The 15,246-nt window shown below is 40.3% G+C and overlaps 1 protein-coding gene across 1 annotated transcript; it reads right to left on the minus strand.

Annotated features, from left to right (window-relative positions):
- Nucleotides 1–413: 413 nt before the first annotated feature.
- arsb (arylsulfatase B) lies at nt 414–14,677 on the minus strand. Its single transcript, XM_063890084.1, has 8 exons — nt 14,198–14,677; nt 13,174–13,360; nt 12,902–13,092; nt 12,053–12,260; nt 9,417–9,660; nt 8,236–8,306; nt 2,478–2,609; nt 414–1,630 (listed from the first exon to the last, which is right to left on the minus strand). Exons 1-8 carry the CDS (start codon nt 14,441–14,443, stop codon nt 1,365–1,367), a joined length of 1,545 nt encoding a protein of 514 aa, XP_063746154.1. The 5' UTR covers nt 14,444–14,677; the 3' UTR covers nt 414–1,364.
- Nucleotides 14,678–15,246: the final 569 nt, after the last annotated feature.

Genomic DNA, 15,246 nt, shown 5'->3' on the forward strand with positions numbered 1-15,246 from the left:
TGTATCAAGGAAATTAGTTTCTCCTGTTTAACTTCCAAATATGCAAATCATTCAATTGGAAGTCTCGGATTTCCTTACCTTTAAGTATTTTTCTGTATTCTATGAGGCGGAAAGAACATATAAGATATATCACCATAACTGTCTCTAAATCACCTCCATGAGAACTGCACATTCATGAATGACTGGCATGTGGGAGTTATTGCTGAAGCCATAACATAATAGAAATGTGAAGTGCATGTGAAGAAATTCCTCACATTTTCAACCTCGAAACAGAAATACACTGCTAACCCATTTAGCAGCTAGTTGTTAACTTTAAGGCAACTGAAAGGGGAACGAGTAAACTAAAAAAAGCACTTGTAATTAACTCAGTTTCAGCACAAAGTATCATGAATTTTCAGTCTTTTACAAAGCAGTTCACTGAATTTTGAAGCCTCTTTATTATGTAGTATTTGTTTTCTGGAACAAAACATATAACTTGGATTTTCAGCTTCCACCAGTACGCATTTTCAAAGTGTGAGAAATTAATACAAAAATAAAAAGTAAATCACAGTATATTTAAGGAAACATATTTAAAGTAAAAATTTGACCATGACCATTTAGTCGACAATGTCAGAAGATGTAAACATAACCGTGACAAATTTAGCTTTCTCCTCCAAAAGACACCATCATTTTGTTGGTGAAGTATTTCTCTCAGGTATGAAAACAGTCCTCCTGTTTGACACATACAAGAGGCCTGCGGCTTGTCAACAGTAGATAAATGAAGTGCAAATACCTGAAACAGCAGGGAGATATGGTCTTTACAAATCAGCAACATGTGTGCCAAACAGCGTTGACGCAATAGCTTTAACTAAACCTCCGTAAGCATTTCAGAGCTGGGACACATCGATCAATAGTAATAGCAGTATCAGTCAGTCAATTAATGGCTGAGTTTTTCCAGCAGTTGAAAAATAGAAACTCTAAAAGGAGACTTGGAGAACACAGACCTCCGGCAAAGCAAAATACCTTATCTCACAGTGCAAATGAAAGGGAAAAATGACGCTGCAAAAGGAAATTGGATCTTTCTCGGACCATGCTTCCGCCTTTCACCAAGTTTCCTGGAAAACAGGCTAAAAGTTTTCCCCATATGAACTGACAAACAAAGAAATAAATCCGAAAAACATAATCCAAGTGAAATATATATATATTTTTTAATCGGACTGACTGATTGAAATTATTGAGGGATAAAAAATGCTGTGTTTTACACATTAAATCTAATCATCGCAATGTCTTTAAAAATGTAACTCTTTGCCTCAACAGAAGAGATTCCTGCTGCTGAAATTCACATTTAACAAAGTGCTACAACTGTCATAACTTTCATTTCCATCCTATGCCCAGGGTCCCCAGGCCCCAGTGGGACCCGGGTCACATCGGGGGTCATTATCGGGGAAGTTTATCGGTAAAGCACTTTTCTGGTATTGGTTGAGCCTACTGAGCAGATACTCTACTACGTTGGGGAAGTGAGCGGATAACTCATTCCTCTCCTCGGGATCTTTTTCTATGTCAAACAGCATTACGGACTTCAGTAGATCCACCCGGGAGGGGTTTGAATTGGAGCTGTTGTGCCCGGGTCGTGGAAACCAAATGTCACAACCTGGAGGAAATAAGATGAAGAAATGATATTAGCAAACATGATGGAAAGTAGCTCAATACATTAACACAAGTTCTGTAATTAAATACAATTTCGAGCAACTTGTCTTGACTATTTCCATTTAATGCTACTTATGCTTTTACTTCATGACATTTGAGAGAATAATATTACACTTTCTACTGCACTGCATTTGTCTGAGAGCTGTTAGTACTTTTTTAGAAACAATGTTTAAAAAAAAACTCAACAAATAATAATGTAGTTCAACAAAATACTTGATTAAATCCCTGGCTCCCAATATTTTTGTCTTATGGCCCTGACTTATACCAGTTGGAGCGTCTTGTCTTAACTAGACATTTGAAAAAGTCATAAATGCTTTCATTCAAATAACTATTTCAGGCCTCAAGAGGTAAATGTATATTATTATATTATATAATTTCATATACTGTATATTTATCCAATATTTTACAAACAAATGTATACAGAATGGTTGTCCAAACAGTCTTTTATTTTCCTCATTAATCAGTCAACTCGCCACCCATCAGATTAATGTTGTGACCTTTTGAAGGGGCTTCACCCTCATTTTGGGAACCACTGGATAAAATTTACAAAAATGAGTTAATCTACGTCTACCAACACCAGCTGTCACAGGGGTGTTTTTTATACTTCTATATAAAAAATGGTTAAACTTAACTCTTGATTTTGGCACTTTTACTTAACTAAGGGATCTAGAAACGTCTTCCACTTTTTAGCACAGGTAAGAACTGAACCTGTTTCTCTGCACAAGTGTGTTTGATTTTTGCGCTTCCTACTTAGACTAAACATGTCATTATGGGTGTCAGAAGATACTGACCTGGGTAGCCTGTCAGCAGCTTCCAGTTTGAGGATCGGATGGCGGCGTGAAAGGACACATTGAAGCCAAAATTGGACCAGGAGCCTCCGCTGGCCATCTGAGCCAAAGATGACTGACGCTCAGTGCCAGGACCTGCAGAGAGGAGAGGACGGAGCTGATCATGGAGGTCATCCATCTCTAAAAATATGTCTAAAACTAGCTCCCGCTGATTAAGACGATATTAGACTACTACTGGATACAAAACGCCCTCTGTGGAAGTCCATGTAAACCATACGGGAAGGTAGATTGGCACCGAAAAGCATTGCATACCGGAGAATCATGTGAAGGTGTCAAAATAAATACACCAATAAGAAAGAGCTCTTTTTGTGCTGTAAAACCAACATTGAAACTGTAGGAATTGAGTGCTTCAAAACAATACTTCCCTTTAAGAACAGATACTGTTGTACGTATTAATTTCCTAAAAGTTTAAGGAGGAATTTGACTATTATGGTGGTACTGTGGTCAACTCAGCACCAGTCTTTTCATATCTGCCAAGCACAATGAATAATTTGCCATAACTGCTGTCGGGCAGATTTTCAATACAGTATCAAACGAGGAAAAACTGGCGCCATATCACAAGTCAAGGCAAAAGTAAATAATTGGCTTTTGTTCTGAGGGTGTCCAGACATTTCTGCTGCGTCCTGCCACAATCCATTTCTCCTCTTATGGAAAATGTCTACCAGAAGTGAGCACATTTTTAAAATGGCCTTGAGAGTATTATCAGGTTCACGCTGTGTTTGACCCCGACAATATGGTCCTGATTAGACAGATTTGCAAGTAATTTCTGCGTCCTAACGCTGTCGAAAACAAGTATTTCATCACATTCTTTGCTTATAGACCCATACCCCTCCCACACCAAGCCAATGTTCCCATCGGAGCTTGTTTTTATGGAGTGGATTCGACCACAGCGACATGACTGGAGAATTAAAACATTTCCGATCTCAGCGTTTTTGCGACCACATGATAAAAGCTCTGACATTGAAATCTTCACTGATCATCGTGGAAAATTACATGTGGCTCTCTTAATTGTTCTCACATGCATTAAACTGGGTTTCTCAACGCAGAGCAATCCCCGAACCACACCAGATCTGTGTAAACAACTGGCAGAGCTCATGTCCTTTGCACAAGAAGGGCAAACTGCAGAATAGACATCCAGACAGATTCAGGTGTTATGCAAGCAGGTGGTAGATTGAATTTCAAGCTTTTGCTTCTTTAAGGAAACGGGCCTCAAACCCCAACTCACATACTGTCCATTTCTTACATTCATTCCTGCATGAGTGCCTCAATGCCGGGCCTTGCTCATCTGGATCCACAGAAGGAGAATCCACAAATGGGCTCAAAAAAAGGAGGGAAAGGCGGGGGGAAAGTGGGAAGAGACCCTGAGAGAACAGAAGGGAAATTTGGGGGTGATTTAAGGCTTGGGCCAAGTCCAGGGTTTCTCCGCGAGAAGTTCAGGGACCCCTCTGTTAAGTCGGGATCCCTCTTCTTACACAGAGTGAGAGCAAAGAAGGGGGATTTTGAAAGGAGAAAGTATGTAAAAAGGGGACAAAGCTCTTTCATGAGCTAAATGGAGAAAAACCCAAAAAAGGAAAGCATGGAAAGAGAAAAGGGGAAGACACATGGAGTCTGAAAGGAGCGGGTTAATAGGAAAAGAGGAATCTCAGGCTGGAATGCATCAGGAGGAGCTGGCTGTCACTGTGGTCTCTGACAATAAAGTCTCAAAGACAAAACATGGGCGCTTGTAAAGCAGCAGTGTCGTTCTTCACTCTCTTATCATTCAAATGACTTAGACGTAACTTTCAGGGGGATTTGAGCTCTGCTCGCTTATGGCTGTGTTAACAGAAGTGTCTAAAAATAGGATAAATCAATGACGGGACTATAAATAAAGTATTCAGTCAAACAGGCTATTTTGGTGTATTCCCAGGAGCTCTTGTCACTTTTTTAGATGGGAGATGAGATGTCAAAGGTGTTACCTTTAGTAACTAAAAGGAGCTTTAAGGAGGTTTGTATCTCCTTTTAATTCAACTTTATAGTTTGATCTTCAGACACCTTTGAATGTTTTTGTCGCACTGCTCCCATCAACCTCTCCATTTTCAGCAGACAGCTGTTTTTAGCAAAAAAACACGCCACTGCACTCTTCCAATGGCAGACAGCAACAGTCAGCAACTAGCTCAAGTACATAAAATAAGCATTTTAACACCTAAATATATTTTTTCTCTGGAGTTGGTGATAATATATCAGAGCAAAAAGGGAGGGGAAATATTAGAAATATGTCCAACTGAAACCAGATCTCTGTAAAGTTTGCCAGGTGACTATAAATTGAGTTGTAGAATACATTGTACATCACAAGCGCTCACCACTTTTACACACTGACTCAGGAGGAAGTGTGATCTGTAATAAGGTTTTAAAGGAGTTTCAAGTGATAGTTCAGTAAATCAAACCAGTTTAGAAAGCTCCTCCTGCACCAAATTAAACTGCAGTGCCGCATACGGTATTTATCGTGGATAATTCCTCTACCACACTTGCTAGAAGAGAAGAGAAGTACTGTACTTCCAGGAGATGAATGAAACGGTATGAATCCACTTTCATGACGGTCCATTATGTGCCCATTATGGCACATCTGTGAAACATTTGAGCACAAAAATGCACTCCTCCTTTTACCTCTTCTATTTTCGAATGTGTAACTAAAGGTGCAGCATGCTCCACAAAGATCTCAGATCAGGACCAGGACCACCTAATATTAAGTGGTTAAGACAAGAATGAGACCACTCCACTGTGTCTGACAGCCAAACAAAAAAAGGGAGTCACATGACCAATTTCCTGGAAACCTCCCCACAATCACAGAGCTTGAACTGTAAGCACACACACCCTGAACCTCAAACATCGACTATCTCAGATTACAACAATGTGGACTGATTACAGTTTCAACAGAGACCGATTACAATTTCAACCTTGTGTAATCAGCCTTCCTTACAACAGCATAACAAATAGCATTTTATGAGGTACAAAAATCACAAAGACATAACTAGAATGACAATCAAGCTAATTCACAAAAATGAATTGGATTACATTTGTAAACACATGGAAGATGTTTCTTTTTTTTTTTTAGAAAGTTGCTTATGCTTATGCCATGTAAAATGTTCTTTCACAGGCTAGATATGATGTGTAGACTTCGTAAAGAAACCAAAATGAAGAGACATCCACTGATAATAATATCATGTGAGAATCACCTCGAGCCAGATTCCTCATAAACTCTTAATCCAATCAAACACATTTCAAACACCCATAATAAACTCAGCGTTGACTTTAAATGTGAGTTTAGTTGGATGTTATGCAACTCCATGCTATTCTTAGGCCCCTGTCTGCTTTGACTTGAGTTAATTGGATTCACGATGTCTGGCGTATTTGTGATTACTGGCTCAAACAATGAGCCTCTTGATACTTGTTGGGAAGAGCGAGAAAACCATAGAATTACAACATTAGAAACCAAGGATCACAGTTATAGATTTCATAAACACAGATAGGCAGCACAAGGTTTGCATCATCTTAACATGCTGTATCAAATTTGTGTCACTGGCTGATCAATGAGGATTAGATAGATAGAGTTTGAACTGGTGTCCTGCCACGGTCCATGACATGAAGGTTAGGTTTTCTAACAATTAGCTAAATTGCCTGCAGGAGTATACGGTTGTTTGTCTATATTTGTCAGCCATGTGACAGACCAATGACAGACGAGTGACTGGTATCCGTCATCACTCTCCTGGTGTGAGCCGGGAAAGGCTTGTCTTTATTGATAAGAGATCGAAGGACGAGTTTAAACCAGTGGTTTCCAACCTTGTGAGACGGCACTGGACATTTTAAGTATCTAATTCTCTCATATTTGTATTTCTTGCCTCTACTGGAACATGTCTCCATGCTTTAATGTTCAGAAAGCTCTTTATTTTTCTCATACTGCCTGTGCTGCAGCTCCTCTTTTCACCCTCTGTCTGAAACCAGAGCCCAGTCTGCTCTGATTGGTTATCTGGCCAGATCTGATGTGATTGGTCAAGTCTTACATAGTGATGTCACTATGATACAGAAGTAATCCAAAGAGTCTAATGGAGGCGTTTCAGGCCTGGCGCTGGGGAGAAACTCCCTTAGGAGATTTTAGCCTTTGCAGGCCATTTACATGCACAAAAACATAACACTCTACACAGAAGGGGAAAACCCTAGAAGGCATAATAGGGCCTCTTTAAGAGTCATCAATGGACCGTTATACAACATGACTAAGTGTAACAGCGTGGTGCTACCAATATCGATATCTAGGACTCGCCATCAGAATTGGCTGGGATCAAATCCTATTTGAACCAGAATAGACTCGCTCTAGCAAATTCAGCAAGGTTGCCCCAAAACTGCTAGGCTGCAAACTGTGAAAGCTGACTTTAGGGAGAAGGACCTAACATAGGGAACAGAGCAGGCTAGGTCTTCATGGAGCAAGATCGCCTAAGTTTTATTTCCAGTCAGACGATAGATGTATAACCTAGAGATCAAACCTTTAATGTGATCAGACAAGCCGCCATGCCAAATCAAGCAAGGGATGGAAACTAAAAACCACTTCCTCACCTAATTCTGCCGCCACTGCTTGGACAACATTCATCATCAAACACGGACTTCATTTGGATGACTGTGTCTTGGATTGTTGTCAACATTATTGCATTGACATCCCCCACAAAAAAACCTGTCCACAGAAATAGAAACACATGGCAAAGTCCTCAGCCCCTCTGGTAGTTCCCGCTACAGTACGTCTCTCCAGGATCACATGTTGACATAATGACACACATACTCACAAGGTGCTAACAATAACAGCGTCGCTATCACTTGTATAAGTCTACAGCCCTGAGAGCCTTTACCTAGGTTGGCAGCATAATCTCACATAGTGAAATATCTTCAGAAATCCCCCTCCCCACCACAACTTCCATAATCAGATTAGACAGGGGCTCTGTCCAGGGTATGCACCTCTCTTGACACAACTATTTATGTGTCTTAGTGTGTGAACAACAGAGTGCAACACTATGTCGTCCAGGAGAGAATGGTCGCTGTTATTTCCAGATTTGAACAATATCCTACATAAAGCTTTTGCCATGTTTCAGCCTGGCTGACCAACCATAAACTCTAATGAGGGGTCACATTGTCCAACAGTCAAATGTTATTGTATAATGTATATTATTTAACCTATAGTAGCATAGAATAAAAAACTCAACAATAATCAATACATTTATCAGACAACAATGACCATTAAGTGTTGAGTGAGAAATAGATAATTTTTTTCCCCTTTCCTTTTCTCAATAAAACACAGAAGACTGCAAAAAGACTGAATGCAAACAGAGTTCCCAGACTTATATAAAGACGTGAAATGATCTCAGCCTCTTGGCAGGATGTGCTGCAGTGAATACTTTTTGGTGGGATATCTGCAGCTTGTGTCAGCCAACGTTTGTGTTTCATAAGATCCTATTTCAAAATGAATGTCAGACTCTTTACCAGGTCTGAATGAGTGCATAGCGACATGTACATACACGTTTTCACCACAGTACAGTTAGGAAACTCAACCTCAACGTTGTCCAAATCCACAAATGAAACCCTGCTGGGGGTATTACGTCTTATATGTTCTGATGAATATAAATCACAGTGCGGACAGAGTGGGAAAAACCCCATTTATGAATAGTGAAGCATGTGAACTTACACGGAGCGATGTCAATATACAGAGGGTCAATGTTGTGCAGCAGCTCCAGTCTGGGTGAGGCAAAGCCGTTGCTGCAAGATAGAAAGTAACCGTTAAACATATGGATACACAACTAACACACACAACACCGTGTCTGACTCATGCACTGTAAAATCCTCAGGGATCTGTAAATCTAAACCAGCTGGCCGTTGTTCACCATGCAGTCGTATGCTCTGACCGCACTCCACCACAGAGAAAACACACTACTCTCACTGACCACAGTGTCTGATAACACAACTAAAATAACTCCTGCCTGCCTACTGTTCTGGGCCCTAATTTGCGTTTTTTATTTTCCACCGGCCAAGCTGCTGTTTTCTGTAACAGGCCAATTAAATACAAAATCCAACTGTAAAAAGAAGTGAAAACAAACAGCAGTTGGTGCCATGCGTTGTTTTGCATGGCAACTGGCAGCACTAAGCTGTCAGCTGACTTGCTTCAACCAATCGGGTCAAGTGGAGGCTGTGAGTAGTAGTTTGTGGTCCAGGCTAAGCCTTGATTTTCTGCTGCAGCCCTTCATTTGGCCTCCTTTCACTGTGTCCACATTTAGTTTACAAATAGAATATGTCAGTCATGTAGTCAGTGACAGCCTGTGTGATTACCTGTGCACACATTAACATGGAAATATCATTTGTGGTGTGTCAACAGTTGAATGATAACTCATAATTAAATACATTACAGATAAAAGAACAACATCTCAGGTACGTTCCCACATAAAAGGATTTCAAGCTAAACTAATGAGTTTATACAAAAGCAGGATTTCATAGTTCTTAGAGGCAGAGGAGGGGATGGAGAGAGGATCAGGGGGGGAAAGAAAGGGATGGAAGGACTACAGATTTGTGTGAGAATGACTGATGGAATTTCCTTCTCTTTGAGCTCCCATTGCCAAAGTAACAAAGGGCTTATTGAAGGAGCAGGGGCTCCTACAAGAAAAAGACGCTCGGTCAGGGAGACAGGCAGAGGCAGTTGGAGCTGGAGCACATGGGGGGAAGGATTGGAAAGAGGCACAAAGAGAGGGCAGACTGTCAGATTTAAGAGCTGGTATCACTCACGCTGTAAACTCTGACCTACCACCCAAGAAACATCCCGAGATGAAGAATTCAAATCCCAGATGTGTGAAAAATATTTACAGTTCAGCAGCTCACCTAATTGTGTTCCACACGTTGAATCCGTCCAGTGGCTTGGTGCTGTTGGTGCTCCCTCCGGCCAGGCCAACAAGGGTTGGCAGCCAGTCAGAGATGTGGATGAGTTCGTGGCTGACGGTCCCGGGTTGCTTCAGCAGCGGGCTAGCGACAAATCCGACTCCCCGGATCCCTCCTTCCCATAGTGACCACTTCCTTCCTCGCAGCGGCCAGTTGCTGCCACCGCTCAACGTCTGACCTCCGTTATCTGGGGACAAAATGTCATGTGACAAGGAGAAAAAGACAACGGTGTATTAGGGATTTCAAATCAGGAGATACAAGATAAACGCATAAAGAGGAGATCTGGGGAGGTATCTGTGCACTAAATGCTTAAAAAGACTATGGCCTCTGTTTAAAAACAGGATGCAGATTCCATGTTCTTCCCTTGAAGAAGAAGAGAGCGCAGCGAAAAAACTACTGTTGTTGGTAATGTTGGTTTTACCCCAGACAAAAAGTTGACATCTGTAAAAATACCTTTGAAGCTGCTGGATAATATGGAAAAGTTTCTCTACCCATACAACCGATTCCTGTTCAGTAGAAACATACATTAGTAAAAGGGCCTAAAGCCATGCATGTAGTTAGATTATGTATTATAATATGTTGAACTGGTCACATCATATCTACCAAGTGAATGACCTTAGTTTGCCCTTCCAGCATGCTAACATTTGTTATTTAGCACTAAAGAAAAAATACAGCCAATGCAAGTGGGAATGTCATTAGCTGCAGATATTTAGTCAAAATAATAAATGTTGGACAATTTACATTTGATCCTGATGATGGCCGGAGGAATATAAAAGAGGACATATTATGATCCTTTGCAGTTTTATATTAGTATTTAATTAAATAGCAATCAGTTTAGTAGTAGAAAAGTCAGGGGATCACAAAAGTCAGTGGGATTGATCCTCTTAGGAGCATGAAAGTCTTAAAAGAATTTCCTTGTAACACATTTGATAGATAGATATTTCAATCTGAACCAAAGTTGTAGAACGACCAACATTTGCTTCCCATAGAGCATTAAAACAATATAGCAATGTTCATCTATTTGTCTCCTCTGTTAGACAAACAGTCCAGCAGAATATCCATCCATTACAGTAAGGGATACACACACACTGCAGTTACACTGACTGTCATCATCACAATGAGCCTGTCCAGTATAAACACACTTGTCCAATCACATCAAAGGCAGGGCTCCCTGTCTCATGCGAGTCCAGGAAGTAGTCTGTGCCGATTCCCAACTGTTTCTGGAAAAGTCTGTCTGCTCCTTAATGCCTTTTCAAGCTGCTTTGGCTCTCTACACGCTGATTCCCTCTTTTTGCCAACTTCCCCCTCCAGTTTCACCTAAAGCTCTTGAGCTTAATTTGCTTACAGTAAAGGCAGAAACTTTCATCATAGAGGAATTTCAAATCTAGGGTTGATTTCCTTCCTGTTGAGCATGATTCATCTGGGTCAATTACCAATCAACAGCTTACAAAAACTATTGTAGAAATGACTAATAGAGTCATTGATAGACCTTACTCTGACTCATTTCGGCAAAGTATGTTTATTCTTTTATACACTATATCCTGGTAATGTATTATATAACTATTGCATCACATTAGAGAAAGCAGGAAGTATCTGGAGTTTTTCCTCAGCCAGGGTCTGCCCGGCATATGGCTCGCTGAATCCTTCCACTTAAAGGCAACCAAATGTGTAGAACAATGGAACAGGCCACCTACCGCAGGCCATAAGACAAACTTGCACTTTACTTTGCAGCATTGTTCCAGTCTTCTAATTATCCTTTAAAAAAAAGTAAAAATAACCCTCAAAGGAGTTACCTACTTCAGATGCAATTCATTACAGGTTCCACATGTGGAAACCTGAGAGCAGGCACATGTTTAGATGACGCTGCACACCCCGCTCTTTGCCTTATTCTGTTCTTCGTCAGAGGTCTATATGACAGGTAGATTTAAGCTTCAACCATACCGAGACTTCCAAGGTGTGCATGAAGACAAACGCCAATTAAAGTGTTCCTTTAGTTTGATTTCTGTATTCAATTTACACATCAGAGATCCTGACATTGAAGCCTGTGAGATTAAATACAACAAAACACTGCTCTCTAGTGGAAATCTAGAGCATTACAAGAGCTATGTTCACTGTAACCTTCCCTGGGAAACGTTGCAATCATTGAACTTGCAAGGATATTTGTTTCATGTGCCTCCCTCTTGACCATGTGGTTAAGTAGTGTATTATCTAACCAGCTGATGCTTTAACTCAATAAACTCACCTAAACCCTGGAAAACCGGCTTTAATGCACAGAGAAAGTGTGATCTCGAGTCTGCTTACATAAATTGTAATTGCTCTTTATTAAATTCACTGATTTGGTTTCTATTCTGGCACACTATAAAAAAGAGTTACACGGTTAGAGAGAAGTTCACCAAATAAATATTTATGTGCAAATAAACAGCAAGTTGTTCTGTCATTATGTATTTCCATTTAAGTCTTGGTAGTTCACTCGGATGAGGTAAGATGACCTAGTGTTTTTCTTAGGTCTTAAAATGTTTCAATGAGATTTGACAGAAGATACATTGGTCAATATCCAGCATTACAGGACAAAAACATACCTGTTGAGAACACCAGGATCGTGTTGTCCCACAGTCCTCCCTGCTGCAGAGCCAGGGTGATGTTTCCCACGGCCTCGTCCATGGCCGACACCATGCCGGCGTACTGCCTGCGATGAGGGTCTTTGATGAAACTGTAGGGGGCCAGGTAGCGCTCGGGCACCTGCAGCGGTTCATGGACTGCTTGAAGTGCCACGTAGAGGAAGAGCGGCTGAAACAAAAAGATGTGTTACAAAAGAAGCATGTGGAGACGCCCTCTGTGACTTACTGTTGTAAACAGCGGTAGTGGAGACAACCAAAAAATACTGTATTATCTAAAAGTACAGAAGGATGAAATAATCATGATTAAAACCTGGACATATAGTCATTTTCTAAGGTGATGTACTAAAGTTACTGTATGTATTTAGATATCCAGCAATTGCGGCTAATTCATTTTATCATCTTAACCATCTGATGAAAGTCCAATATTCTATCTCTTTGACATCTGTTTGGGTTTCTACCTTTTATGAAGTGAAACCTCTGTCTCTTTAACTGCTAAATCCTCCACTACTGTATGTTTCTCCTTTTCTCTCTGCTGTTTGGTGCTGATCAGGTAAGGCTCTGTGGGAGTTCTTTAGAGATTTCTATCTGAAGACAGCAGCCTGCTGAGAGTGTAAATGATGAAAGCAGTGATATTGAACCAAAACAGTTGGGACAAAAGCAAACCAATGAACTGCAACCCACTAAAACGCCTAATACAACAATTAAAATGTATACCCTTTGATTTGACTGTAAATTAGCATGATTCAGATCAGGATTTACTGCTCTACACTGTGACACTTTGTGCGGGTGTGTGACTTGAGTGTGTGTCACCTTGTTAGGGTTGTGCTTTTTAATGATGCTGGTGGCCCTCTGGCTGAACAGTTCAGTGGAATAGTCTCCTTTGTATCCTGTAGCGACCTCTTCTCCGTCCCGCAGGTCCAATGCACAACGACTCAGGTTCAGAGCAGCAATCCGATTACAGCGGACATGAGTGAAGTAATCCTCGCTACCTGTGAGGTAACCTGGAGCACACATTCATACAATTATAAATGTGTAATACTGAGAATAACTTACATGAAATGCTTTGTGATAATGAAATATACCGAAGTATGTGTCAAAGCCCCGGCGTGTTGGCAGGCAGTCCTTCTTGTACATGCCCAGGTGCCACTTGCCCACCATGTGTGTGGCGTAGCCCGCCTCCTTCATCAGCTGAGGCAGCAGTTTCTCATCCAGAGGCACACAGTAGGGCTGACAAGGCCAGATGATCTGGTGCTGCATGCCTGTGTGGATCTGAGGAGGTTGAAATCAACACATACTGTTAGGAAACAAATTATATTGAAAATGCATAGACTGTGAAAACGGCAAAAAGCCACATCTAAAAATAGTGAAGGGGGAACCAACAGCCTCTGTCGCAACAGTGATGCAAACTAAAGTTTCAAAATAACGTCTTTGTCCTCTTGTTCTACTTTCCACCAATGTCAAAATTGGACTTTTCCCCATGGAACTTTTGAATAAACACACAAAAATAAACAAACACAAAGTCATGCCCTGGACTTTACTTGTCATTATGATGATTCCTACATTTGTCAGACAGTTTCAGTTACTTTTCAAATTCAAAATGTTCATACTTTTGAAGCTTAATAAAGTATTTTTAACATTCTTGGATCAGCTGGAAAATGAATCTTCACAAAGCTGACAACAGGGCTTTTTCTTCTTTCATTGGCTTTTTTTATTGATCAAATATATTACCTAAATAAATGTGCCTTGCCACAACCTTAAACCAGTGAACACCACTCTAAACTGTACTCACTTTGAATGATGTTATTCTGCACATATAACATTTGTATTAAATGCATCACATGCCTATTGTGCTTACTTGTTTGAATATTTGTATTTCTTGTCAACATTTAGTTTTTATTTATAACTTTTTAAAAGTGTTAGGTTTAGTTTATTAAATGGTTCTAATTTTGATACAAAAACATCAAGTACTTTTCCTAAAAGTTGTGCTGATAAAAACTTTTACTTACTTTTTTTTTTTATTTGCAGTGAAGTACCTTCACAGTGTGGTACTTTTGCACACGGATCTGAATACTTCACATGCAGCAGGTCTCAGGGTGTGGATCTCACCTGGTATCTCCCGGTCATGAGCAGGTTTCTGGACGGGGTGCACAGAGGCTGGACATAGTAGTTCTCCAGGCGGACTCCTGCTGCGGACAGTTTGTCCAGGTTCGGGGTCCGGATCTCTGAGCTGTGGTAGCCGACATCATACCAACCATAGTCATCTGCCAGGATGAAAACGATGTTGGGCTGCTGGGACGCTAATACCATAGAGGAGCTTACCAGAAAAAAAGCTATAATGAGCGGATAACCCATCGATAATGTCTCAGGTATGAACTCAGCAGAGCTCTATTAAGTCAAACTGGTGTCACAATGTAAATAAGGAAGTCCGTTCGGCTGTATCAAACGGTAGAAGAAATACAAAAATTGGCGGATATAAGGCTTAGCTAACGGGTTTTCATAACTTCTTGTCTTTTGTCGTTATAATATCCACACAAAAAAAGTTTTAAAGTGGCTGCCTCTAGCTGTCACTTCCGTGTCCCGCAGATTGAAAACACTGCCTTGACTGCAGTAGCCAATCAAAGGGCTGTAAAATACAGCCAATCACGTGAATGAAAAAACAGCCAATCACGTGAGAGGAAGAACATTCAGTCACGTGAATGGAACCTGATTTAACAATAAATAAACCTGCTGCTGAAATATGTAATTGAATTAAAGCAAACAAAAATGAGTTGATTATTTAAATATATGAATTCTCCTTTATATTCTCTGAGAAATTAATTACATATTGTTATTATTACACACAATTTACTAAACAGTATACCTTATATTGTGTGTACTGTATGTAGTACACAAGCAGGGGCCGCTGTTGGATTGATGTTTCTGTGCGCAAATGTTGCTTACTTTTTATACTATTCAATCTTTAAATAGGGTAAATTGGGTTTTTAAAAAAGACGGTATTTTATAGAATCTTATCATACTAAAATTTCTTTATGAGTTCAGTTCATTTCCTTTAAACTACTTTAAACTGTCTTTTACAGTACCTATTTTACACTATTTGTTCATATGATCCAATATATTATCGTTGTTATGGATGTTTTTCAGGATTTTATCATCAT

This window comes from Eleginops maclovinus, chromosome 8 (assembly GCF_036324505.1).
Source record: "Eleginops maclovinus isolate JMC-PN-2008 ecotype Puerto Natales chromosome 8, JC_Emac_rtc_rv5, whole genome shotgun sequence".
Taxonomy (NCBI): domain Eukaryota; kingdom Metazoa; phylum Chordata; class Actinopteri; order Perciformes; family Eleginopidae; genus Eleginops; species Eleginops maclovinus.